Source organism: Phoca vitulina, unplaced genomic scaffold (genome assembly GCF_004348235.1).
Source record: "Phoca vitulina isolate PV1807 unplaced genomic scaffold, GSC_HSeal_1.0 scaffold6, whole genome shotgun sequence".
In the NCBI taxonomy this organism is placed as follows: domain Eukaryota; kingdom Metazoa; phylum Chordata; class Mammalia; order Carnivora; family Phocidae; genus Phoca; species Phoca vitulina.
Genome location: NW_022589709.1, coordinates 15938450 through 15966208, shown reverse-complemented (window position 1 = coordinate 15966208; position 27759 = coordinate 15938450). Strand labels below are relative to the sequence as shown.

Here is a 27759-nt window from a genome sequence, read left to right as displayed (position 1 = left end):
ATCAAGATAAATAATATCCTAGTGTAGTGTTTTAAAATAAAAATTACTGCAAAATATTCATGATGAACAGAATGTCAGTTACTTAAAAGTCCGCATCCAACAGGGCCAAGATTAGGGTGAGATGATGAGTTTGAGTCCTGCAAATATAGGGCTGGATCCTGTCTGTATTTAAAATTTTGATATTCATGGGGCGCCTGGGTGGCTCAGTTGGTTAAGCGTCTGCCTTCAGCTCAGGTCATGATCCCAGGGTCCTAGATCGAGCCCCGCATCGGGCTCCCTGCTCAGCGGGGAGTCTGCTTCTCCCTCTCCCTTCTCCTGCTGTTCCCCCTGCTTGTGCTCTCTCTCTTGCTCTCTGTCAAATAAATAAAATCTTAAAAAAAAATTTGATAGTCATGATTTTGGGCATGAATTCTGAAATTTTTAAATGTAATTTATCTTGATTACTGAAGTTTATGGTACTCCCTTTTATGCCTGAGATGAGTGCCTCACTGGCCTTACCTGGCCCTCCTGCTGAGAGCCAGGCCAGTGGGCTGGGGTACGGTGCTGATACTAAGCACACCTCCAGCTCCAGGGCAGGGGGCACAGGCTTGGGAGTCAGGCCTGGTTCTGAGTCTTGGCTCTGGACCACTAACTATGTTGAGCTTTAGACAGCAACTTTCCTGAGTCCCACTTACCTCCTATCAAAATGAGAGCTACTCAGCACCTCTTTTATTGACTATCCATACGATGGCACTGTGCTAGGTGCTGGGGGTACTGAGCAAAAGAGAGAGGAACCCCACTCTCAAGATGCTGTTCACTGCCACGGAAGCCAGAAGGTTTTGGCCATTATAGGTGTGCATTTTCTATACCCATCTCTTTCTCCTTTCCTTCTGGCACTCCCCAAAACACGAATATTACACCTTTGGTATTTTCCTGTAAGTCTCTAACACTTTAGTCTTTGTAATCCTTTCTCTCTCTTCATGTTATATAATTTTTATTACTCGCTCTTCAAATTCCCTGGCCCCTCTGTCACCTCCATTCCACCCTGGCTCTGTCCAGTGCTTTCTGTGTTTAGTGTCAGATGCTGTATTGTTTAGTCCTAAGTTTTTTTGCGTGTCTCTTTTTAAAAGATTTTATTTATTTATTTGAGAGAGCACATGTGCATGCGTGTGGGAGAGGGGCAGAGGGAGAGGGAGAAGCTGACTACGCACTGAGCACAGAGCCTGACACGGGGCTCGATCCCACGACCCCGAGATCGTGACCTGAGCTGCAACCAAGAGTCAGATGCTTAACCAACTGAGCCACCCCAGGCGCCCCTTGTCTCTTTTTTAAGGTTTGTATTTCTGTTTCCATTAACCTCAAGTATGTTTACCTTCACCTGACGGAGTGCAGTTATAATAGCTGCTTTAAAGTTTTTGTCTGGTAATTCCAATGTCTGGGTCATCCTGGAATTGGCATGTGACAGTTTTTTTTTTTTTGAAAATCGGTCCTAGTTCCCGATTCTTTGTATGTTAAGTTTGGATTTATCATTGCCATTTTGAATGTTACCGTCTGTAGACTCTGGGTCCTGTTACAATCTAGAGAATGTTGACTTTTTTATTTTAGCAGGCAGTCCGATCCTGGTAGTCTCAGACCACAGGTTCTGTCTTGTCTTCTGTGGGTGGCAGCTCCAGTCATAGTGTGGTTTTCAAAGCCCCTGCTATACTGCTTTGGGTCTGTCTTGTCCCGCTCAGCGCGGGTGAACTTGAGATGTGCGTGGGCTCATGCACAGAATTAGGGTTTCCCTCCTCCTGCTGCCTTCTCTCTGGGATTCTTCCCATACACTCTTTGACCTGCACAAGCCCAGAACATGAGGTTTCTTACAGAGTTTTAGTTAGCGTTCCCACTGCACCACTGTGCAGGTCTGGGACTGGTGCGAAGCCAGGAGCACAAAAGGAAAAAAAATTAGGAAACTGTTCTAACCTCTTCTATAAGTTTGGGCTCCTCTCATGGTCACCTGTTTTTGTTTACTTTTCAGAGCCCTCGGGTAGTTCTTTTTTGTATTTTACCAGGGTTTTTCATTGTAGTCAGTAGGAGAGAGAAGCTGCTTTGGCTTACACTCACCATGCCGGAAGAACTCCCCTGGAATGTTCTTTTGATCATGGACAGTATTTTTCCACCAGCTGCTCCTAAGAGCCCTCTGCCAGTGAGTTTGGGGTGTCAGACACCTGGAAAGGTGTGGGTTCCTCAGAACTGTCTCAGGAATTCTGGGTGCCTTAGAGAGAAATGTCATGAATCTCTTCTCCCTTTTCTATTATAAAAGACAGAAGCCTATTTCCAGCCGGCTTGAGCACGCTTGCTGGCCTCTGAGCAGGAGGGCAGAGGTGTCACCAGGAGTCCTTCCTCTTCAGGTTTTGGCGTTGCCTCCTGGCACTGAGTTCTGTCTCAGGGAGGCCCCTCCAGGGTGGCCCCCCGTGGCCTCCATCCTCCCCGTTTAGCAACCCCAGAGGAGAGAGAGCAGCTTTCCTCGATAGTTCCGGCATACATCCTAAAGCTCTCACTGGCCCAGCGAGGGTCATATGCTCATCTCTGAACCAGTCCCTGAAGCCGGGGCATGGAATATGGCGACTGACAGCCTGCGTCATGTGCCCGGCCTCGAGCCAGATGGAGGGGGCGGGTGCTGTCAGCCCCACCTGAACCTCAGGAGCTGAGGAGACGGTGCCTGAAGTGTGTCTTCTGAACCAGGGAGCTAGCACCCCTGAGGGGTTAAAAAATAGCTTCGATTATTATAATGGTTTAACAGATTGATAGTTTATCTGTGGGATTACTATTTCCTGGGGGCGGGTGATTAGGAAGAAAATGTCTGAAGGTTGAGAAAGGCTGTCCTAAGGGAAATGGAGGTGCCACCATCAGAAGGGGGCTGGCTAGCAAGCAGCAAAAGCAGCACCTCTTCGCTCCGGGCGAGTCCAAAACCGGAGCCAGCAGCAGACAGGAGTAGGCCAGGGGGGACCACTTGTCTGAGGGGCGTGGTGGAGAGAGGGGTTGGGGGCCAGTGTCTAGAAAGCTGAACCCTGTCTTTGGTCTCCCTGACCCAGGAGTTCAGGGGTGAAGACTTCTTTTCTAGGAAATGTGAGGAGGGAGCCTGACCCTGCCACTCTCCGCTGTTTCTGGTGCAGGTGAAGAACGAGGTGGAGAAGCTCCCCAGGCAGCAGCGGAAGGAGAGCATGAAGCAGAAGATGGAGGAGCACGCACAGAAAAAGCAGCTTCTCGTGAGTCCTTGCCCCTTAGTCGGGGAGCAGAGGGGCTGGAGAGTCCCAGGTTTGAGACCCTGAATGATCAAGTTCCCCCTGTCTATGCCCATGCCTTGCCCCTTGCATACCCATCTCTCACTCTGAGTGCTGAAATCCAGCCTCTCCTTGTTAGCACCTTCCCCAGGCAGCCTTCCTTGACTGCTCTCACTCTAGCTAGAAGTGAGCTCCCTGGCTTCTGGACACCCAGCCCTTTACATCTACTTCTTCCAAAGCGTTTAGTGCCTCCTGCCTTGTCTTAGGGCTCTTCGTATGTCATATCTCCTTGAATAACCCAGTACATCCACCTGCCCACTTGGCATCTTTTGGAATCTCAGATGTCAAACCCACGATCTCCCAGGCCTGGCCCTGTTCTCGGATTCTGAGGGGGCACTGTCCTCCATCCTGCGTCAGGCCAGAAGCCTTGTCATTGTCATTCCTGACACCTCCTTTCCCTCCAACCCTTTGTCACCTCCTAAAGCATGGGTTGTGGTTTTTTTGGTTTTTTTTTTTTGGTTTTGTTTTTTTAAGCTCCAAACTGTCTCTGGATCTCTTCACTTTGTCTGCATCTCTGTGACTATCTAGCTATGGTCATCTTTTGCCTGGACTGCTGCAGTAGCCTCCCAGCTAGTCTCCCTGCTTCCTCTCCTACAGTTTTCTCTCCCACCAGCCAGTGTGATCAACAGGAATCCCAAATCTGATCATGTCACTCTCCCCCTACAGCCTTGTGTCTTGAAAGCCTTCAGTGGCTCCCACTCTGTCCGTAAGATAAGACCAGCCGCCTCATGTGCTTATAAGGCCCAGTGGGTCTGGTTCCAGAGAGCCTCTCCCACCTCATCTCAGTCCCCTCTGCCCCAGCCTCACCAGCCTTGTTTGTAGCCCTTGTCAGACCACGTACTCATTTTCCTCCCACTATGGAGTCTGTACATTTTGCTTCCTCTGCCCCCAAATGTACCCTTAAAAATGCTTTGTATATTTTCCGGTTTAGCATTCATGGCTTACCAGGGTAGGTGCTGTTCGTTTTTCCCTTTGCAGAGGAAGAAACTAAGGCTCAGGGAGGTGACTCTCTACAGAGTTAGCAGTATGGGGCACGGCCCCAAACTCAGTCTGTCTCCAGACTTAATGTTCTCTCCAGGACACCATCATACTGTCCTACAACCTGCCCTTGATGCTATCATCAGAAGAAGAATTCCGGGCTGGGGAGGGTGGGGAAGACGGCCCCCAGCCCCACAAAGGGAGAGCAGATTGGCTCTTTAAGGAAGCCATTTTGGCAGTGGCATCAAGAGCCTCAAAAATGTGCACATTCTTGGCCTGGATTTTCTGTTTCTAGAGACTAGTCCTGAGGATAAATCATCACAGAGGTTTACAAACAGTTAGCTACCAGAGTGTGAGGAGCAGGACCACCTAAAATAGAGATAACCTGGAAACAACCTATTAGGTATTGGGTGAATAAGCTAGGGTACACCTGGGCCATGAAATATTTTCAGCCATTAAAACTCATTTGATAGAAGATTACATTATGACATGGAAAGGTATTTTTAATTTTTAAAAATAACAGTAAAATAGACCCAACAAAAGTTAGCATCTTAACCATTTTTAAGCATACAGTTCAATGGTATTAAGTACATCCACACCATCGTGCCAACCATCCCCATCACCCATCTCTAGAACCCTTCATCTGGCAAAACTGAAACTACTACTGAATAAATAGTAACACCCCATGATACCCCTCCCCCAGTCTCTGGCAATCACCATTCTACTTTGTCTCCATGAATCTGACCTCCTATACATGGGATCATACAGTATTTGTCCTTTTGTGTCTGCTTTCCTTCAGTTAACATGCCCTCGAGATTCACCCATGTTGTAGCACATGTAAGAATTTCTTTCCTTTTCAGGGCCGGGTAATGTTCCACAGTGTATCTATACTACGTTTTGTTTATGCACTCCTCTGTCTGTGGATAGTTGAGTTGTTTCCCCCGTAGCTATTGTGAATAATACTGTTACGAATATGGGTGTACAAATCTCTAAGTCCTTTTACATAAACATGTTTGTATAGATACCCCCAAACCAGTTGCTACTCCTGGGTGATAGGATTTGTGTTTTTGCTTATGTGTTCCCTAAAGTATTTAAATTTTAATTTTTTAACTCTTTATTATTGCAAATTAAAAATACAGGCAGAAATAGGTACAAACAGAACCCCCTTATTACCTGATCTCAGGAATTATGAACTCATGTTCCCTTACTCCCCCACCGTTCTGTGTTAATTCAAATCAAATCCCACATATCCTGTCATTTCACCTGTAAATGTCTCAGTATGTATCTCTCAAAAAATCCACAATACTACAAACGTACCTAAACCTTTAAATATTTAACAATAATTACTTATTGACATATTTGCAGTTGAATCATTAGTTACATTTCTAATTGTCTCATTTTTTTCTTTTTTACAATTTGATTGAATCAGGGTCCACATAAAGTGCACTTGCCACAATTGGTTGACGTGTCTCTAAGTCTCACATTTCCCCATATATGTTCTCTCTGCTGCTCGTGATGACTTTTCTTCTGTAGTAACGGTAGAGGGTGAGACGCCGAGGCCAGCGCTAAAGGTCTGTTCTCCTCTCTCCCACACAGGACCGGGACTTCCTGGCCAAGCAGAAGGAGGACCTGGAGCTGGCGATGAAGAAGATCACTGCTGACAACAGGCGGGAGATCTGTGACAAGGAGCGCGAGTGTCTCACTAGGAAGCAGGAACTCCTTCGAGGTGGGTGCCAGAGAGTGGGCTCTGCTAGGAACTGCTAGGTTCTTCTCCATCTTAACACCAAACAGCATCCTTCAGAGTGAAACATGGGGACAACCCCCACTGAAGTCAGTACTGAGGCACAGATACCAGTTGTCACCAGCATCACTCCTGATAAGGGAGGGAGGGATTTAGGGTGGGTAGAAATTGTAAGTAAGTACACCGGGTGAACAGGCTGCCGGGAGTGGGGACAGTATTGAGCCCCTTATAAGAGCTATCGTATATCGAGTGACTGCTTTGCCAGGCCGTGTGCCAGTCTTCATGGCTCAGTCTCCTTGAATCTTCACCTTAATGCAACGAGGCATTTTTGTAGACGAGAAAACGGATGCTTGCAGAGCGACTGTGCTTTGGCAGGGGTTGCTTGGCTAATGGGTGGTAGAGTGGGCCTTGACCGCGGGTCTCCTCTTGAAGCTGAGCTCCTAACCACCCTGGTGTGGTGGGGCTCTGACAGGTTTGCACGCCGGCGGGTCCCTCACAGCACGGGACCTTCCGGAGACCCCAGTGTGGGCCACTCCCAGAGGGAGGGCAGAGGAACTCCTGGGGAGGGAGGGCTTCTGTATCTGGATGGGGTCACTCAGCAAGGGGGTCCTAGGGTAGAGCTCTGAAGGGCAGCAGTCCTTAGGGTCTTTCTATAGCCCTGGCTTTATCTCATCTCTGCCTAGCAGATGTTTGGTGCAGTTTTGTGGGGGTGTGCAAAGCAAGTGGGGCTCTAAATGGCCAAAGATCTGTTGTTTGAGCTACATGTAAAACAGTTGGATGGGTGAAGATTTGAGTGTGGCGCCTGTGGGCTTTTGAGCCAACGGTGCAGCCTGTCGTGAAGAGGTAAAAGACATAGGGCCAGGGTACCAGCACCGTCTCCGGCTTCCTGACACAACGATGAAGCTAAGCTAGCGCTGTGATGGCCCACACAGCTGAGCAGTGTAGACCCCTCAGTACTTGGGTGCGGGCCAGCAAAATGGGGTCCTGCATGTTCTGACGTTCTGAGGAGCCATAGATGTTTCAGGAAAGCCTGCATTTTCTTTTTTTGTCCCATGATGTCAAGAAGAACCACCCTACTTGTGGGGCAGTGGTTCTGATTTTGATCAGGAAGCCAAATCACCATTCTGATGTACTGTGGGCGGCTACCGGTTTTCACAGATCGGAATGCAGTGCAGTAAACTGACCATTGTTAGTGGGTTGAGCACAGCCCGCTCTGTCTTGCAGGGCATGAGGTCTTCATCTGACACCAGCTCCCTGTGGCTGAGCAGAGGATCAGATAATAGACTTCCAGTGATAAAATGCCAGATACTTCTGTCTCAATCATGTATATATAAGGGACATGCAGTGGCCAAGGAGGTGTCCCCCATTTTCCAAAGGAGGAAATAGTGACAAGAGGGCTGTCCTGTCCTCTTCATGGGGCTTCATGAGCCCTTCCCACCTGCCCATTAAGAAACAGTGAACATAAACATGTCTCCCAAGAACGTTTCTCCCTCTGTGGTGTGGTTGTACCCATTTGGCAGAGGCAGGAGTGGAGGCCTGGAGAGGGTTTACCACCTGTCCCAAACCCCAGTGAATGAGCTGGGCTTCAGCCTAGGTCTCTGGTTTCTCTGGCTTCGGATTCCAGTCACTTCCTGGTGTACCGCTCTCCTGGGAGCTGTCATCTGATGCAGGGCAGGGCCCAGTGGGGCTCTGGCCATTAGCATCTCATTAGGCCTCATCCTCCACAGACCGGGAGGCAGCCCTGTGGGAAATGGAGGAGCATCACCTGCAGGAGAGGCACCAACTGGTGAAGCAGCAGCTCAAAGACCAGTACTTTCTCCAGCGGCATGAGCTGGTGCGCAAGCACGAGAAGGTGAGGAGAGGGCTGCCACGAAAAGAGCTGGGTAGGGCGGTGAGGCCACGCCGTGACGGGGCGCCCCTTGAATACAAGCTGTGCTCCCAAGAGGAACCAGGTGTTGGTCATGGTGAGGCCCGGGGAGGTTCTTGTGATGTCCTGCCTCAGATGGGGAGGCCAGGAATAGGGGAGACCATGCAGGGCAGCAGACGGGAGCTCCCTCATGCACTCCCTAGGGTGTGTCTTTCACTTTTTTCCCTTTTCCCTCATCTTTCCATTTTCCCCTTATCTCTCTCTTTCACATGCATTCCCTCAGAATGCTTTTAAGTCTCAACTTAAACACCACCTCTGCCAGGAAGCCTTCCTTAACCCCCTCAGACCAGGCAAGGGCCCCTGTTCTGTGTGGCCAGAGCACCCTCTACTTCTGTGTGATTGTCTGTCTTGGCTTGATCCCCTCAGTGGGCACAGAGACAGACAAGCCGAGGGGTGCATGTACAGTCAGTGGGTAATTATATTCCTAATCTAAACGCAATGGTGGCAGTCAGCATAGGGCTATGGCGGCTCTAATAAGGGTGCCCACCCCGGCTAGGAAGTCAGGGGAGGCTCCTTGGAGGAGATGATGGCCATGCCAAGTTCTGAAATACAAATAGGTATTAGGTGAAGGAAAAACTCAAATTTAATAAGACTTTTGACACCTGCCATCAAGAATGATGAACCGTTCCTGTTAGTGTACATTTTGCTCTGAGGTATTAGCTCTAATGGCCTGCCACCACAGATGATACGAGAAGGAAGGCATTTAGAAGGTAAAAATCCAAAACATTAACAAAAAGTAACATTTTCTGTTCTCACTTTAAAAATGAACAGTAGAAGTAAAATGGTAGCAGCCTTGCTCTGCTGAGCATTCGGGGCCCCGTGGGTCCTGGGCTCCTGAGTTGAGTGTGGCAGCCCTGGGCCTCTCCTGACACCCCCCGGGGCCCAGAGCACACGTGGCCTCAGGCCCGGCTGGCCATCCCCCCCAGGAGCGGGAGCAGATGCAGCGCTACAATCAGCGCATGATGGAGCAGCTGAAGGTGCGGCAGCAGCAGGAGAAAGCACGGCTGCCCAAGATTCAGAGGAGCGAGGGCAAGACGCGCATGGCCATGTACAAGAAGAGCCTCCACATCAACGGCGCGGGCAGTGCCTCTGAGCAGCGCGAGAAGATCAAGCAGGTGGGGGCCCTGTGGGTGTGCTGCAGGTTTGGTGGGGCCTGAACCTTATATGGTTGGGGGAATAGAAAATACAAGCTGCAGCACCGGGTGTGCCAGTCACACCCTCATCAGCCCCCCCGCTCTGCTGGACAGACGAGGAAGCTTGCTCACGTTCCCTTTCGGATGTTGGTTCTCAGTCCTGCAGCTTCCTCTGCTGGTAAACCCCTTCCTCTCGTCTACCAAGACGCCCCCTGCATGTCACCCCTGTGTCTTGGGGATGTGGAGTCGGTGGCCGTTGGCCCATGTCCCAACAACACAGTGTTGTGTCCCCACCAGCCTGGGTCTCAGCTCAGGAGGAGGGCATAGCCTGAATGCTGTAGGGCACAACTCGGGTTGTGCACAAAGCAGCCCCTCTGACGGGTGGAGGTGGGTCCCCCGGCCAGGCCTGTGGCCCTCTGAGGCGCTCACCCTCTCTCTGTTGCAGTTCTCCCAGCAAGAGGAGAAGAGGCAGAAGTCGGAGCGGCTGCAGCAGCAGCAAAAACACGAGAACCAGATGCGGGACATGATGGCACAGTGTGAGAGCAACATGAACGAGCTGCAGCAGCTGCAGGTACAGCCCTCCCTGCCCCCCTTCTTCGACTCCCTCAGTTTCCCTCAAGGCAGTCCACTCTCAGGGACCAAAGACTCTCATCAAAGGAGCCTGGGCTAAAACCATTTCCATCCTGCTGTGTAATGTTGGCCAAATCCCATCCCCTCCCAGGCTGTGAATGGGTATGGGGTGGGGGTGGGAATTCCTACTTTGTAAATGAGATAACTGACTGAAAGTGCCTTGCCTGGGGCCTGGCAGTGGCATGCTGCTGGATTTCTTGGTCATCACTGTGTCTTGGGAACACGGTGTCCCAATTACCCTCATACCAAAACTAGACATTATAAGTAAGGAAAACAACAAACCACTATCTCTCGTAAATACAGATGCACAAATCCTCAACAAAATATTAGCAAATGGACTCCAACAACATATAAAAAGAATCCAAGTGGGCTTTATCCCAGGCTGGTTCAACATTCAAAAATCAGTGTAATCCAGAACATCAACAAACTAAACAAGAACCACATGATCACATCAACAGATGCAAAAAAGCATTTGACAAAACCCAACACTCAATCATGATAACACTTTTAGTAAACTAGGAACAGAGGGGAACTTCCTCAACTTGACAAAGAACACCCACAAAAACCTACAGCTAATATCATCCTTAATGGCAAGAGGCTCAAAGCTTTCCCACTGAGATCAGGGAAGGGTATCCTGATCTTGGTGTCCCTTTTCCCCAGGGAGATCCTGACCGCTTCAAGATTCCTGACTCCTGAGCTTGCCCCATGCCTGAGGGGCGCCACCCCATGAGCTGGTACTTGGAGCCCCCTTGTGGTGGAGCAAGGCATTGCCATACCTGAGGGATGGGCCGACTCAAACCTCTGATTTCAGGAAATTGGTCAGGCTATTGGATCCATTTGGCAATTTCTGGAGAGGCAGAGAGGTGTGGAGAAAACATGACAGGCGCTGAAGCCTGTCAGGTAGGGACTCTGCCATTTATCGCTGTGTGAATTTTAGCCAACCCCCTCACCTTCTGCATCTGTTTTCCCATCCCTGCCTCATGGAGTTACTGGGAGCATTAATAAAGTCCCAGGGGCCCAGCTCCTGGCAGGTCAAAGGTACTCCATGCTGCTAGGAGTATTGTTTCTAACTAAACCGATTTCTAAACTCTCAGAAGCCCAAAATGAAAATCCCCCAATGGGTTTCACTCTTCCAACCCAATAGGTTGAGGCATCTGGATGAAGGGACTTGCCCCTTGCTTTATATCCTCTGTGAGGAATCAACAGGGACTTGTCCCTTTTGCCTATGAGAAATTCTAAGTAACTTTTGTGAGATGGATAACTTACCTCAGAGAGAGAACGGTAATGTTGGGAGTGTCTCAGTCAGGTCCATGTCCTCATCCTTACTACAAATTTCTCCTGAAGAAATGACATACAATACAGAAAATTACATATATAGCGAATCTTAACTCTGGCTGCCATAACGAAATACCAGTCTAGGTGACCTAAACAACAGTTTATTTTCTCACAGTTTTGGAGCCTGGAAGTCTAAGATCAGCTTACCAGTGCGGTTGGGTTCTGGTGAAGCCTCTCTTCCTGGCTTGCAGATGTCTGCCTTCTTGCTCTGTCCTCACATGGCAGAGAGAAAGAGAAAGCAACCCCTCTAGTGTCTCTTCTAAGTACACTAATCCCATCATGAGGGCCCCACCCCTAGGACCTCAACTAAACTTAATTTTTTCCTAAAGGTCCCACCTCCAAATACCATCATATTGGGGATTAGGGCTTCAACATATGAATTTTGGGGAGACACAATTCAGTCCAAAGCATGAATACAATGCTATTTAAAATAGTGAAAATTAAGAGCAACCTAAGTGACCAGACATAGGGGAATGTTTAAGTAAATTTGATGAATCCACACTGTGGGATATTCTGTAGGCATTAAAAATGATTATGAACAATGTTAATTCTTTGTAGAAATGTTACATTATAATGTTAAGGGTTGGGGGAAGCAGGTTTCAGAAATGTATATACAGGGTGAGCTAAACAACATCTAGAACATCTAAACTTTTGCAGTGGTTTGCCTCTAGTGGTGGGATTAGGGGACTTATTTTTATTTATTGTTAATGTTTTATAGTTTTGTTAAAGTGACATATACGTTCATGTTGAAAAATTCAAACAATGCAAAACACAAAGAAGAAAGCTGCAAATTACTGCAGATCCCATCACATAATAAGAACTATTAACATGAATATTCTGAAATATTCCTCCAGGCATATCTTGGTATCTATGTACTTATAGAGTTTCATATAAATTATAATCAAGGAGAAGAAATAAGAAATGAATATAATGCTGGTGCCGTCACGACTACAGCATGAGGTACGTTTCAGCCCTCTCCACCTCTGCCTTCTGAGTTTCTTACCTGTTCTGCCTGGAATTTGTTCCAGAATGAAAAGTGTCACCTCCTGGTAGAACATGAAACCCAGAAGCTGAAGGCTCTAGATGAGAGCCATAACCAGAACCTGAAGGAATGGCGGGACAAGCTTCGGCCACGCAAAAAGGTAACCATGTCTGGGCTTGTGGGCTTGGTGGTAGACTCTTCTCCATGCTGAGCCACAGGTGTCTGCCTACGATGTGAATACAGATATAAATAAGATATGGATTTATACATTTACTTTAAGAAACTGGCTCATACGATTATGGATAGCTGCTAAGTCTGAAATCTGCAGGGCAGGATACAGGTTGGAGACCCAGGGAAGAGTTGATGTTGCAGTTTTGAGTCCTAGGGCAGTCTGGAGGCAGAATTCCTTTTTCCTTAGGGGAACCTCAGTCTTAAGGCCTTCAACTAGTTGGACGAGGCTCACCCTCGTCTAGGGTAATCTAGACGATTAGGGAGGGTAATCTACTTTACTCAGAGTCTACTGAGTTAAATATTAATCACATCTAAAAGTTCCTTCCCAATGACATCTCTATGGGTATTTGACCAAACAACTGGGCACCATGTCTTGCGAGGTTGACACATAAAATTAACCATCACAGGTCCTCAGTGCAGTCAATTGTAAAGTGGATGTGAATACTGTATAAATACTGTATAGTGTGATGCAAAAAGTCATTAGCCAGCCCATAGAACAGACCAAGGACATACTCCTTTCCTTCCACTCCTAAACTCTCTGAGGAGAGAGCTTACCCCCTAATTGCCCTTGATCAGGTATCCTGAAGCCCTGAGGTTTGTTCTGCCATCATACATCAGCTCTGCTTGTTCTAACTGTGTTCTGGACAAGAGGCAGCTGCCCACCTCAGCTGTCTAATGGCCTTGGAAGTCCTTGAAGTGAGACTTCCGTACCTGTGCTAATGGAGCTTTTTGTCTGGAAGCTGGCCACGGTCCCAGACCTTCCTCTTAGCAGGCTCATGTTTATCATTTTCTCTATCACTGCCTGTTGGGACTTTTGATACTTGACACTCAAATCAATAATGCTCCTGCTGACACAGGTTGACTCTGGTATCAGGAAATAAATGTTCACCTGGTTCTCTTACATGGGTGTTCTATATCCTTGGCACATCCTGCGAGAGAGTTTGAAAATGAATGATCACGTTGCCTCTAGCAACTGCCTCATTATTTCCAGGGCACCTGGATTTAGAGGAGGTACCACAGTGTATGTCTGGGGAGCTGCACTGGATTTTGCCTGTGGGGCTGCTATTATGCAGAATTCTTTTTTTTTTTTTTTAAGATTTTATTTATTTATTTGAGAGACAGAGGGAGACTACAAGCAGGGGGGAGGGGCAGAGGGAGAAGCAAACTCCCCGCTGAACAAGGAGCCCGATGCAGGACTCGATCCCAGGACTCTGGGATCATGACCTGAGCCAAAGGCAGACACTTAACCAACTGAGCCACCCAGGCGTCCTTTTTTGCAGAACTCTACGTAGAACCGTCTGTCATTAGCTATCTGGGTTACTGTTGGAACACTGAACCAGAAGTGATATTACTCTTGCATTATAATCTACAGTCTTGAGCTATACAGGGGCAGGGGAGATGACTGTACACTATAGAATAGTTTTAGAAAAATTCAGACTTATTTCAAGTAAGTACAGAATATCTGGTAGCGGCAATAAAGTGTTGCTTGGGTGTCAGTTAACACAGAATATGGCCTCAGACAAGTCTTCCCTTTCAACCTCGCTTTTTAGGGCTATAAAATGTAGATAACATTTCTTCCCTTAAAGCAAGTGTTAGTAAACTATTGTCCATGGGCCAAATCTGGCCTACCATCTATATTTGTAAATAAAGTTTTACTGGAACACAGCCAAGCTCATTTGTTTACATATTGTCTCTGGCTGATTTTGCACTACCATGGCAGTTGACTAGTTGTGACAGAGACCTCACAGAAATATTTATAATCTGGCCCTTTACAGAAAAAAGATTACAGACTCATATAGATGACTATATGTGGTAGGTATGAGAGAGTAGTGCTTCAGAGCACAGGCTTTGGAGTAAGACAGGCATGCAATAAAGTCCTGACTCCCCTATTACTAGCTGTGAAACCCTGGGCAAGTTGCTAAACCTCTCTGCTCTGAAAGTGGTAGCTATGATAATTAAATTGTTATTCCTATAGCAGAGGTCACAAGCTGAAATTGGCTTACAAGTGTTAGGTTTGGCCAACATATAGAAATCTCAACATTTTTTTGAAAGTTGCCAACCTTGGGGCGCCTGGGTGGCTCAGTCGGTTGACCAAGCCTTCAGCTTGGGTCATGATCCCAGGGTCCTGGGATTGAGCCCCGCATCGGGCTCCTTGCTCAGTGGAAGCCTGCTTCTCCCTCTACCTGCCGTTCCCCCTGCTTGTGCACTCTCTCTCAGATAAATAAATAAAATCTAAAAGAAAAAAAAAAGTTGCCAACCTTTAAATTAAGTACAGGCATACCTGTTTTATTGTACTTCACAGACAATTGTGTTCCCCCCCCCAAACTAATGGTTTGTGGCAACCCCATGGTGAGTGTATATATATATATATAGAGTGTCATTTTTCCAATAGCATTTGCTTACTTCATGTCTCTGTGTCAGATTTTGGTAATTCTTGCAATATTTTAAACTTTTCATTATTATTTGTTATGGTGATCAGTGATCAGTGATCTTTGATGTTACTATCATAACTGTTTTGGGGTGCCATGAAACTTGACCACAAAAGATGGTGAACTTCAAAACAAGTCTCAATAAATTTAAGAAGACTGAAATCATATCATGCATCTTTTCCAACCACAACAGTATGAGACTGGAAATAATGGACACAAATGAAAATGAAAACACAATGATTCAAAATCTTTGGGACAGTTTATAGTGATACTGGCTTATCTCAAGAAACAAAAAAATCTCACATAAATAATCTAACCTTATGCCTAAAGGAGCTAGAAAAGAACAAAGCCTAAGGTTAATAGAAGATAGATAGGAAATAAAGATTAGAGCTTCAAATGAAATTGAGACTAACAAACCAATAGAAAAAAAAAATCAATGAATACCAAGAGCCACTTCTCTGAAGAGTTAAACAGAATGGATAAACCTTTAGCCAGTCTATCAAGAAAAAAAGAGAAAGGACTCAAATAAATAAAATCAGAAATGAAAGAGAACATCCAGCACAACAGAAATATAAAGGATTATAAAGAAGAGTACAAAACATTATATGCCAACAAATTGGACAACCTAGAAGAAATGGATAAATTCCTAGAAACAATCTTCTAAAACTGAATCAGGAAGAAATAGAAAATCTGAACAGACCAATTATTAGGAATGAAATGAAACTGGTAATCAAAAAACTACCACCAACAACAAAAAAGCCTAGGGCCAGATGGATTCACAGTGAATTCTACCAAACATTTAAAGAAGAGATTATTTTCCTCAACCTATTCCAAAAAATAGAAGAGCAAAGAAAGCTTCCAAGTACACTCTAGGAGGCCAGAATTAATCCTGATACTAAAACCAAAGACACTAAAAAAGAGAAAACCACAGGCCATATCCCTGATGAACAAAGTGCCAAAATTCTGAACAAAGTATTCGCAAACCACATTCAACAAGGATCATTTACCATCATCAAGTAGGATTTTTTTCTGGGGATGCAAGATCAGTCAATATGATACATACCAACAAAATGAAGGATAAAAGTCATATCATCTCAGTAGATGCAGAAAAAGCTTTAACAAAATCCAGCATCTGTTGGTGATAAACACTCTCACTACAGTGGGTTTAGAGGGAACATACAACATAATAAAGGTCATATATGAAAAACCCACAGTAAACATAACTCAATGGTAAAATACTGAGAACTTTTCCTCTAAGATCAGGAATAAGACAAGGAGAGTGTGCCCACTCTCACAACTTTTATTCAGCATAGTAGTGAGACTCCTATAGCCACAGCAATGGGCTAAAAAAAAGATTAAATACTTCCTTACTAATTTGGATGCCTTTTAACTGTCACTATTTGCAGATGACATAATACTATACATAGAAAACCCTAAAGATGCCACCAAAAAAAAAGAAAACTATTAGAAGTACTAAATTCAGTAAAGCTGCAGGACATAAAATTAATACACAGAAATTGGTGGTATTTCTATATACTAATAACACAGTAGCAATAAAGATAAATTAAGAAAGCAATCCCATTTGGGCGCCTGGGTGGCTCAGATGGTTGGGCGTCTGCCTTCGGCTCGGGTCGTGATCCCAGGGTCCTGGGATCGAGTCCCACATCGGGCTCCCGGCTCAGCAGGGAGCCTGCTTCTCCCTCTGACCCTCTTCCCTCTCATGCTGTTTCTCTCTGGCTCGCTCTCTAAAAAATAAATAAATAAAATCTTAAAAAAAAAAAAAAAAAAAAAAAAGAAAGCAATCCCATTTATAACTGCACCAAAAAGAATAAAATACCTAGGAATCAACCAAACTATAAGACATTGATGAAAGAAATTGAAGATGGGGTGCCTGGGTGGCTCAGTCGTTAAGCGTCTGCCTTCGGCTCAGGTCATGATCCTGGGGTCCTGGGATCGAGCCCTGCATCGGGCTCCCTGTTCTGCAGGAAGCTTGCTTCTCCCTTTCCCGCTCCCCCTGCTTGTGTTCCTGCTCTCACTGTGTCTCTCTCTGTCAAATAAATAAAATCTTTAAAAAAAAAAAAGAAAAATTGAAGATGACAAAAACAAATGGAAAGATATTCCATGCTCATGGGCTGAAAGAATTAACACTGTTAAAATGTCCATATGCTCAAAGGATTCAATGCAGTCCTATCAAAATACCAACAGTATTTTTCACAGAACTAGAATAATACTAAAATTTGTATGGAACCACAAAAGGCCCCAAATAGTGAAGGAAATCTTGAAAAATAACAAAGCTGGAGGTATCAGGATCTCAGATTTCAACATACACTACAAAGCTGGAATAACCAAAACAGTATGGTACTGACACAAAAATAGACACAAATCAGTGGAACATAATAGAGCCCAGAAATAATCCCACACTTATATGGTCAATTAATCTATGACAAAGGAGGCAAGAATATACAATGGGAAAAAAAAACTGGACAGCCATACAAAAGAATGAAAATGAACCACTTTCTTATACTACACATAAAAATAAACTCAAAATGGATTAAAGACCTAAATGTGAGACCTGAAATCAAAAATCCTAGAAGACAGCATAGGCAGTAATTTTTCTAACATAGGCTGTAGTAGTATTTTTTTCTAGGTATGTCTCTTAAGGCAAGGGAAACAAAAGCAAAAATAAACTATTGGGACTACCCCAAACTAAAAACCTTTTTGCATAGCAAAGGGAACCATCAACAAAATGAAAAAGCAACCTACTGAATGGGAAAAGATATTTGCAAATGATATGCCTGATAAGGGGTTAATATCCAAAATACATAAAGAACTTAAACAACTAACCACCAAAAACTCCCAACAGTAAATGGGTAGAGGACATGAATAGACATTTTTCCAAAGACAGACATTTGACCAACAGATACATGAAAAGATGTTCAACATCACTAATCATCAGGGAAATGCAAATCAAAACCACAAGCAGGTATCACCTTGTACCTGTCAGAATGGCTCATATTAAAAAGACAAGAAATAACAAGTATTGACATGGATGCCGAGAAAAAGGAACTTCTGTGCACTGTTGGTGGAAATGTAAGTTGGTGCAGCCACTGTGGGAAACAGTATGGAGGTTCCTCAAAAAATTAGAAATAGCATATGCTCCAGTAATTCCACTATTGGGTATTTAGAAAACAAAACAAAAACATTAATTTGAAAAGATACATGCACCCCTATATTTATTGCAGCATTATTTACAATAGTCAAGATAGGGAAGTAACCCAAGTGTCCATCAATCGATGAATGCATAAAGAAGACGTGATACACACACACACTGGAATATTACTTAGCCATGAAAAATGAGATTTTTGCCATTTCAGACAACGTGAGGGTATTATGCTAAGTGAAATAAGTCAGACACAGAAAGAAAAATATGGTATGTTTCACTTATATGTGGAATCTAAACAGAACAGAGTAGACAAAAAGCAGAAACAAACCCATTAAGTGTAGAGAACTGATGGTTGCCAGAGAGGAGAGGGGTGAGGGGATGGACAAAAATGGGTGAAGGGGAGTGGGAGATACAAGCTTCCAGTTGTAGAATGAATAAGTCACAGGGATAAAAGTTGCAGCATTGGGAACATAGTCAAGAGTATTATAATAGCATTATGTGGTGACAGATGGTAGTTACACTTGCGGTGAGCATAGCATAATATATAGACTTGTCAAATCACTGTGTTGTACACTTGAAACTAATGTAACATTGTGTGTCAACTATACTTCGATAAAATAAATCATAAAATACACTTTAGGAAAAAACAATAAGATGGCCAATTGGTGTGTATCTACTGACTGCTCCATTGACTGGCCATTCCCCTGGCTCTCTCCCTTTCTGCTCAGGCATCATTCCATGAGACACAATAATATCGAAATTATGCCAGTTAATAACCCTACAGTGGCCTCGCAGTGCTCAAGTGAAAGGAAGAGTTGCACGGCTCTCACTTTAAATCAAAAGCTAGAAATGATTAGGCTTAGTGAGGAAGGCAATGTTGAAAATTGAGATAGGCCAAAATCTGGCCTCTTGCACCAAACAGTTATAGTCAAGTTGTGAACGCAAAGGAAAAGTTTTGAAGGAAATTACAAGTGCTACTCTAGTGAATACATGAATGATAAGAAAGCCAAACAGCCTTATTGCTGAAATGGAGAAAATTTTTGTAGATCAAACCAGCCACAAATTCCCTTAAGCCAAGACCTAATCCAGCGCAAGGCCCTACCTGTCTTCAGTTCTGTGAAGACTGAGAGGTGAGGAAGCTGCAGAAGAAGAGTTTGAAGTTAGCAGAGTTGGTTCATGAGGCTTAATGGAAGGAGCCGTCTCCAGAACAGAAAAGTGCAAGGTGAAGTAGCTAGTGCTGATGTAGAAGCTGCAGCAAGGTATCCAGAAGATGTAGCTAATTCATGACACTGGCTACACTAAATAACAGATTTTCAATATAACAGCCTTCTGTTAGAAGAAGAGTTTATAGCTGGAGAGGAGAAGTCAGTGCCTGCCTTCAGAGCTTCAAAGGACAGGCTGACTCTCGTTACGGGCTAGTGCAACTGGTGACTTTAAGTTGAAGCCAATGCTCATTTACCATTCCAAAAATCCTAGGGCCCTTAAGAATTATGCTAAATCTACTCTGCCTTTGTTCTCTAAATGGAACAGCAAAGCCTTGATGACAGCATATCCATTCACAGTATGGTTTACTATTTTAAGCCTACTGTTGAGACCTACTGCTCATTGGCAGTGCACCTGGTCACCCAAGAGCTCTGATGGAGATGTACAACATGATTGATGGTTTTTTGTTTTTGAGAGAGAGAGAGAGCATGAGCATGTGTGAGCAGGGGTGGGGGGTGCAAAGGGAGAGAGAGAGAGAGAGAGAATCTTAAGCAGGCTCCACGCCCAGCACAGAGCTCAACGTGGGGCTCGATCTCACGACCCTGAGATCATAACCTGAGCTGAAACCAAGAGTCCGGACACTTAACTGACTAAGCCATCCAGGCACCCCTAATGATGTTGTTGTTGTTTTAAAAGATCAGTGTTTTCATGCTTGCTAACACAATATCCATTCTGCAGCCCATGGGTCAAGAGTAATTTTGACTTTCAAGTGTCATTATTTAAGAAATACATTTCGTGAGGCTATAGCTGCCATAGACAGTAATTCTTCTGATGGATTTAGGCAAAGTAAGTCAAAAACCTTCTAGAAAGGATTCACCATTCTAGATGCCATTAAGTACATTCATGATTCATGAGAAAAGGTCAAGATATCAACATGAACAGGAGTTTGGAAAGAAGATGATTCCAACCGTCATGGATGACTTTGAGGTGTTCAGGACTTCAGTGGAGAAAATAACTGCAGATGTGGTGGAAACAGCAAGACAACAAGAACTAGAAGTGGAGCCTGAAGGTGTGGCTGAAATACTGCAATCTCAGGACAAAACTTAAATGGATGAGGAGGTGCTTCCTATGGATGAACAAAGAAAGTGGTTTCTTGAGATGGAATCTACTCCCGGTGAAGATTATTGAAATGACAAAGAATTTGGAAATATCGCAAGGTTAGTTGATAAGACAGAGGCAGGGTTTGAGAGGACTGACTCTAATTTTGAAAGAAGTTCTGTGGGTAAAATGCTGGCAGATGGCATCACATGCTACAGAGAATGTTTGTGAAAGGAAGAGTCAGTCGATGTGGCAAACTTCACTGTTGTCTTATTTTAAGAAACTGCCTTGTATGTGAACTTCAATAATAAAAATTAAGAAATAACTACACTTACCATGGCGAACATAGCATAATGTACAGCATTGTCGAATCACTATGTTGTACACCTGAAAGTAATATAAACATTGTATGTCAATGTATGTATGTCATGTATGTCAACTTCAATAATAAAAAAAATTGCCACAGCCACCCCAACCTTCAGCAACTACCTTGTTCAGTCAGCAGCCATCAAGCCTGAGGCAAGACCCTTCACCAGCAAAAACATTATGAATTGCTAAAAACTCGGATGATGGTAAGCATTTTTTAGCAATAAAGTACATTTTAATTATGGTATGTACATTTTTTTTTAGACCATGCTGTTGCACATTTAAGACTATACTATGCTATAAACATAACTTGTTTTGGTAAACATGATTTTTATATGCACTAGGAAATAAATTCATTCGACTTACTTTATTGTGATATTTGCTTTATTGAGGTAGTCTGGAACCAAACCCACAATATCTGCAAGGAATGTCTGTGTAAGGAAATTTTACGTAAAAATCCTCAGTTTCAGTTTCTTTTGAAAACCCAGGAGCTCTAGCAACACTGGGTTTGTCATACCACATGACAGACATCAGCTGGGGCTAAGAAGAAACCACCTTCTTCAGACATAGCATGTGCTCTTCACCTCACCACAATCCCCACCACTCCTCACTGCCTCACACCTAGCTGTCTTCACTTATTCAGTTCATTTGGCTGCCTCCCACAGGCACTGGATCTTGTAACTTCTGTTACAAAAGCTTAAACAGTACTACTTTTATCTTGCTTATATATAATGTTTGCTTATCACAAATACTTTAATATTAATACATCCAGCAAAGGAGACTTGAGCCAAGAATCTGTGTGAATTACCAGAAATTTCGTATCAGTCAAGTCCAAGATGAGGCATGACTTCAAATACCTTGCCTGCCTTCACATGGACATCCTATAACAGATTGGAAAGATTGGTATTGTGATCCAGTGTCCCTTCCCCATCTCCCCTTGAAGTATAGAGAACTCACTAGAATTTAGTACTACTAAAGGAATAAGAGCATAAGGGAGGATCTGGTAATTATTTGTTGAGACTATTTCAGGGCATCTGAAGAACAGTCTTAAAAAGAGACACATAATAGGGGGCACCTGGGTGCCTCAGTTGGTTAAGTGTCCGACTCTTGATTTCAGTTCTGGTCATAGGGTCCTGGGCTCAAGCTCCACATCAGGCTCCCTGCTCAATGGGGAATCTGCTTGTCTCCCTCTTCTTCTGCCCCTCCCCCTGCTCATTCTCTGTCTTTCTCTCAAACAAATAAATCTTTAAAAAAAAAAAAAAAGACACATAATAGAAGGCTGGTCAAATCCTGTGAACATAGTTACTTCTTAGTGAAAATAAAGAAATTGGGCTGATGGTCAGATGCTTAATAATGAAGCCACATTTCCTGAGCGTCCCGGGTGTGTGCCCAGCTTTGCAGATGGTGGACCACAGTGTTTCAGAGCTTTAACTCTGAAGTTAGAGGTAGGTTCCCATCTTGGCTATGTCCCTAGCTAGCTGAGTAACCAGGGGCAAGTGATCTAAGCCCTCTGAGCTTCAGTTTCTCCACCTATAAGATGGAAATAATAGTATCTGTCTCATAGGGTGAAGACTGAATAAGATGTAATGCACTTAGCATAACACCTGACATGTAGGAAGTACTCCGTAATTATGACGCATTAGTTTTTAGTTTAATCCTCACAACAGCCCTGCTAGATAGGTAGTGATATTGCCATTTTACACAGGAAGAAAGGTGACATGTGAAGGCCACACAGCTGGTAATAAGAAAGCTGAATTCAGTATGACTTTAAAGCTCATGTTCTTTCCAGTACACTTTGCTTCCCTTTTTAATTGAATGCCTATTATTGGAGACCCCTCAAGACATTTTTCTGGTAGGATCCACTTTATCTAGATAAACTTGCATGTGCCCCAGGGAAGCTCCTGCAGTAATGGTCAACTAGACACTCTGCTTGTGTTTTTATTACACACAGAACCCCTGTCCTACCACACCTACCACAAATTTTCAGAATCAGAATCTCGGGGTGGTGTGAAGGCACATTATTTTAAAAACAATGCCCTGGATGACCTCTGTGGGGCAGTGCTCTCATTAGGAACACTATGTACTTGGACATTTCTGCCCCCACCAACTCCCACCCCCCACTTCCCTGCCTCCTGCTGTTAAATCTGTCCATTTTCTACCTTGGGTCTTTCTCCATTCATTTGGCTGTTTTCCTGCCAGGAGACTGGCATCTGCCCCCCTCTCCCCACAGTGAGTTGGCATTCACCAAACTATAGCCCTTGGCCCACAGCAAACTCCTGTATGCTTGTGGCAGAAGGAAGCAAGAGGTGGTACCTATCTTCTGGGTGACCGGCTCTGGGAAAGGAAAGAGGGAAGACTAAGTTACTATGCACTGAAGGCCCGGAGGGTGGGCGAGTTTCCAGAGAAGGCCACTTTGGTGGGGGTCCTATAATAGGGAGACCTGTCCTATGTGATCTGACTGAGCTCTGTCTGCCCTCTTTCTGTCCTAGGCTCTGGAAGAAGATCTGAACCAGAAGAAGCGAGAACAGGAGATGTTCTTCAAAATCAATGAGGAGACAGAATGCCTGAACCCTACCACCCCAAATAAGACCACCAAGTTCTTCCCCTACAGCTCTGTGGATACTTCTTAACAGCCAGCTGGGGCTGTGGCTGGCAGGGTGGGGGGCTTCCAAGGCCCACCCATCCTCTGTGAACAAGTAACTCAGGACCCCCCTTCCCTCTTGCTTCCATGACAACTTGAATCCAGCCCGTTGCCTTGTGCTACCCCAGCTGTGCCCAACAGACCCATCCTAGTGTTCCTTAATTCTCGCTCACTTATAGAGGGCGAGGTTTTATTATGTGTGGCCTGATCCTAATGTATGTCCTGTTTGAGCCCCACATCTCTTCAAGTTGTCAGTGATCTGGGCTGCTAGTGGGGTCAGGGTCCAGGAGGAATGGTGTTCTGCAGCCTTGAGGCCCTCTTGTTTGCCAGAACACCGGTTTTGCTGTCTATGGGCACAAAGTGCTGCCGCTGGTTACGATGAGTTTGTCCATATTGTGATTCTTGCCAGCTTTTCAGCCATTCCTTCTAGTATCAGACAAAAACCATGACTCTTAGCAGCCCTTTTGGTTCCTAGTGAAGCCCACCCTGCAGCCAGCTGCTCAGGGGGTGCCCTCATCCTTCCAGTAACCCCCGATTTGCTTTTCTCTTGAGACAAGGCCATATCTACAACAGTGGGATGGAGGAGAGCCTGAACTGTTCATTCTGCTGGTCTTGGGTGTTTCGTGCCATCTTGTGCGCCCCGCCTTACCTGCACACATCTGCATACACATACATAGGGCTTGGCCCCCTGGCATTACCCAGGCTTGCCTCTGCCCTAGGCCTCTTGTGCCAGGTGGGTTGAAACACATTCACTGCGTGAGCCTGTGCCACTGACCGTGTGCAGGGAAGCCACTGGTGTGAAGTGTGCCGGGTGCTGGCATAAATGGTACCGGCTGAGCTGCCAGTCTGTGATTCCCTTTGGCCCCCACAGGCTCCTGTGTTCAGGGGTCAATTCCGCACCACACAAGACTGTGCCTAGGCTTCTGCTGTCTCACACCTGCCCATCCTGTCTGCAGGTGATATGGGAAGGCTGCTTCCCTCTGCCTCTCCTAGCAGGAGTCCGGCCTTACACTGGAGACACCGGCTGGCGGTCACTGGGATTTCTGTTGAGGATGAAATGTAATGCTTCCTGCCCCCAGCAACACAGCGGATGCAAAGCTTCTGTGTCTCAGATGGAATCCTGGGCCTTGGGGTTACTCAGCTGGCCTCCAACAGATTCTGATTCCCACAGGCTGCAGGATGTAGATAACCTAGTAAAAGTCATGCTCAAACAGGCATTCAGTTTATCTACAAAGAAAACTTTGTTCACTTTGATTTCTGACTTGAAACAAATATAAATGAATGGCTTCTATAGGAAGATACCTGCTCTAAAACAAAACTGAAGGTGATTTTGAGGAATCATATGGATGATATATTAAGTCTGGGTACCATTTTGCTGGTGATGGAGTGGCTAAGATCCAGGGAGGACTTTTGCCTTCACTCCTAAATGTTTAAGGTTTGATGCTTGGTCCTAAAGCAATTCTCTTGAAGTTTGTGTGGCGCTGGTTAGAACTGGATCTTGGGGAGGGTGGGCAGCCACTCAACAAGAAGGGACTCGGGGTTCCCAAGGCTTATGTATACAGTGAAGATGCTCTGGGGGCTGTGGGAAGGCAGGGGTCCTCTTAAGTTAGCGAACATTCAGCTTGTCTGCTTCAGTATTTGACCCAGATGGGACAGTTTTCTCGTCTCACACATGAGAGACAAGGGAAACCATCGTCCCCTTCTATTCCTTTTGGTGCACAGGTGCTGGGAAAATGTGAACTACCAGCAGTGTAATTACAGAACATTGACGGAGTTCCACCAGACAAGGCCAGCCCTGGCAAATGGTCAGGCAGGGCTGATATTGGCTTTGTTTACAATATTGCCTTTTGCAGCCTGGGGTGTGAGAGTATTTAAGGTGAAATGCCATGGTTCAGATGAAAGTCTTTGATCATTCCCCTATTTGGCTTGTCATTTACATGATTTCTTGAATCTTATTCAAGGAGTTGCTCCTTCCCTGTTCTTTGCTGCCCAAAGCCTGATAGCTCCCCCGTCCTTTCTGGATGGGGGCAGGTTGGGTCCTCCAGCCTCATGATGGAGCCAGCGTGCATACCCATCAGTGAGAAGGCCCATACAGTATTCCTCATGCCCTGTGCTAATGTTTCCTCTGTAAGGGACAGATGGAACTGTTTCTCGTTTTCAGTCCATTTTTGGCAGAGTAAATATAACTAACTTATATTTTCCCTTTATAAAGGATAGAAGTTATTTTTATGTCATTTCAAAACTTTATACAAAACTTTTGTAAAATTTTCTCTGCAAAGTTTAACTGCAAGAATGTAAATATGCTTCTAATAAAATAACAGGGTGAGAGACTGTTTGCATTTGTGGTTGTTCTCTTAGATCGGGGTGGAAACAGCAGGGCAGACTTACCCACATCTGCCAGGTGAGAAACGGTTTACTATCTCTGTGAGTCACACAGCCAGTCAGACTTTGGGGTGGGTTTCTGTTTTGTAAGAAGTTATGTGTGTGTGTGTTTGTGTGTGTGTGTGCGCGCTCTACAGACATTTAACAACATTAACATTCTCATTAACATCAAACATTTGACCCCCAGGAGTTTTCACATGTTAGCTTATTAAATCCTTTTAACAACCTGTGAGGAAAACCTTGTCATTCCTATTTTATAGACGAGGAAATGGACACAGCAAGGGGAAGGTTGGGCCAAACTTCACAATACTGGTAAATGATGCCTATGAAATTCAAACAGACCTAGAGGTGCTGTTTCCACCACACCTCCTCTCCTACTCTCAGTTGCCCATTCCACACTAAGAGTCACTGTATTTAAATGCATTTTTCTGCCATGCCTCTGAAGCCCCATTCAGGGGTGCCTAACCTGGGGTCCACAGACCTCCCCTATCACCAACAAGGGATCAGAGAGTAGAATTTATGGTGTCTTTGTACCTGGATGGGAAAAGATTTGGTTTTTAGTTTGACTAACCTCTAACTGAAATTCAGTACTTCCTGTCTGTATGGATGTAGGCAACCAACTCTAGCAGTATAAGCAGGCCTTGGGACTGTGTCAGCAGTAGAAATCAGGGATTTCATCTCACAAAACCGCTGTGCAGACATCTCAAAATTTTTGTTCATCACTTTGAAATAACAGTAGTTATTAGACCAATCACTAGATCCTGTTATATAAGATTGAGATGTGTGTATCGCATTATATATACATACATACCACACCTATAAGCAATATATGTTTTCTAACATTTTGATACCTATATTTCATTATGACTGTTTCACTTATAATCTATGTGCTTTATATTGTAGATCTGAAAATACTATTCTTAGAAGGGTTTTACATTCTTTATCGAATGCCTTAAAATTAAGGACCCCCTACTCTGTCTGCAGCCCTGAGCTGTCACTGTCCTAAAAACCTACTGACCAGCAGGTGGCGGTCCACTGTCAGGGTATCCCATAGGTCTGTGAACTCAGTGTGTTGGAAGATGGGGGTGCAAGCAGACCAGTAGCTGGCATGCGTCCCATTAAGGGACAGAAAAATGACTGGAATTCCCAGGAAAAAGGATTCATGAGACAGGTGAAGAAATGCATCAAGGGATACATGGAACTTGAGAAATGGGATCATTCCACTTGAACTGATACCTCTTATGTACTATGTGCTAGAGATGCTGAAATGAGTAAGACATTGACATTGCCTTCAAAATACTTGTCCTGCCGAGGAAACAGACCCGGAGAAGCAGAGTGTCTGTTCAGGCTGATGCAGCCTCAGAGAACCAGGAAAGAGCTCCCAGAGGTGGTGACACTGAGTCTAGGAGGACAAACTACTATGTGCCAAAACACATTCAGGGACTGGGGTATGAGGTTTATGAGCCATGAGACTGGAGAGAACAGGGCCAGACCGGCATGCCTGGGCTCAGACTGACCCTTTCCAACCCAAGGGCAGTAAGAAGTCTGGAAAAGAGTTTACTCAGGGGTAGGACAGTTGAAATCATGACAGTAGCAACTCAACAGACCAGCTGGGGAGAGATAATGTTGACGCTGAAGTGAATAATGGCCTACAAGGGTTGGAGGCTTTAAGAAGGAATGGACAGACTGCAGGCTCCATAAGGGCAGGGAATAGGACTCTAGCTGATCCCTAAACACCCAGGCCCCAGCATGTTGCAACACTGAGATACTATCTGGGCTCCTTGTGCCAGCAAGGGTCTGAAAAGGGAGCAGCGGCGGTCTGGGGGCTGAAGACTGGATATATATTAACCCACTGTGGTATCAGAGATGTTGACTAGGTCTGATTAACCACTGTGTTGACAATTAAAACTGAAAGAACTTCCACTTCCAGTGATGGCAGACGAGGTAATTCAGACCAGTCCTCTAAAATTGAGGACAATTAGAAAAGCTGGGCAAAAATATTAAACATGTCTACTTGAAGGCACAAGAGATCTATAAGATAGTGAAGACTTAAAAAGTCAGGATTGAAGCAAGTACAGAAGGCCAAAGAGATGATTCTGTTATTTTACCCGGAGAGCATTTGCTGATCCTAGAGAGGGTACAAATGTGGAGCTGGCCAAAATGCCAGGATCTCTGCAAGGGGAGCTTGTACATGTAGTCAGTGCACTGATCATGTCTG

The 27759-nt window shown here is 45.0% G+C and overlaps 1 protein-coding gene and 1 long non-coding RNA gene across 4 annotated transcripts in view; one reads left to right on the top strand and one right to left on the bottom strand.

Annotated features, from left to right (window-relative positions):
• Positions 1-25485, top strand: part of STK10 (serine/threonine kinase 10) — a 118530-nt gene extending 93045 nt beyond the window's left edge. Inside the window, exons 13-19 of the mRNA XM_032403706.1 lie at positions 3135-3227; positions 5877-6006; positions 7749-7873; positions 8875-9063; positions 9527-9652; positions 12075-12188; positions 23008-25485. Of these exons, the coding sequence (XP_032259597.1) occupies positions 3135-3227; positions 5877-6006; positions 7749-7873; positions 8875-9063; positions 9527-9652; positions 12075-12188; positions 23008-23148 (918 nt within the window). The 3' untranslated portion in view covers positions 23149-25485. The remainder of the gene's footprint in view (positions 1-3134; positions 3228-5876; positions 6007-7748; positions 7874-8874; positions 9064-9526; positions 9653-12074; positions 12189-23007) is intronic.
• Positions 6164-12168, bottom strand: LOC116632106. 3 transcript variants are annotated; one of them, XR_004299336.1, is made up of 4 exons: positions 12050-12168; positions 10978-11049; positions 10488-10558; positions 6164-7786 (listed from the first exon to the last, which is right to left on the bottom strand). It is a non-coding gene; the product is annotated as an uncharacterized LOC116632106 (long non-coding RNA). The 3 variants fall into 3 exon arrangements; XR_004299338.1 differs by having other exon boundaries at positions 6164-7762; XR_004299337.1 differs by lacking the exon at positions 10488-10558.
• Positions 25486-27759: the final 2274 nt, after the last annotated feature.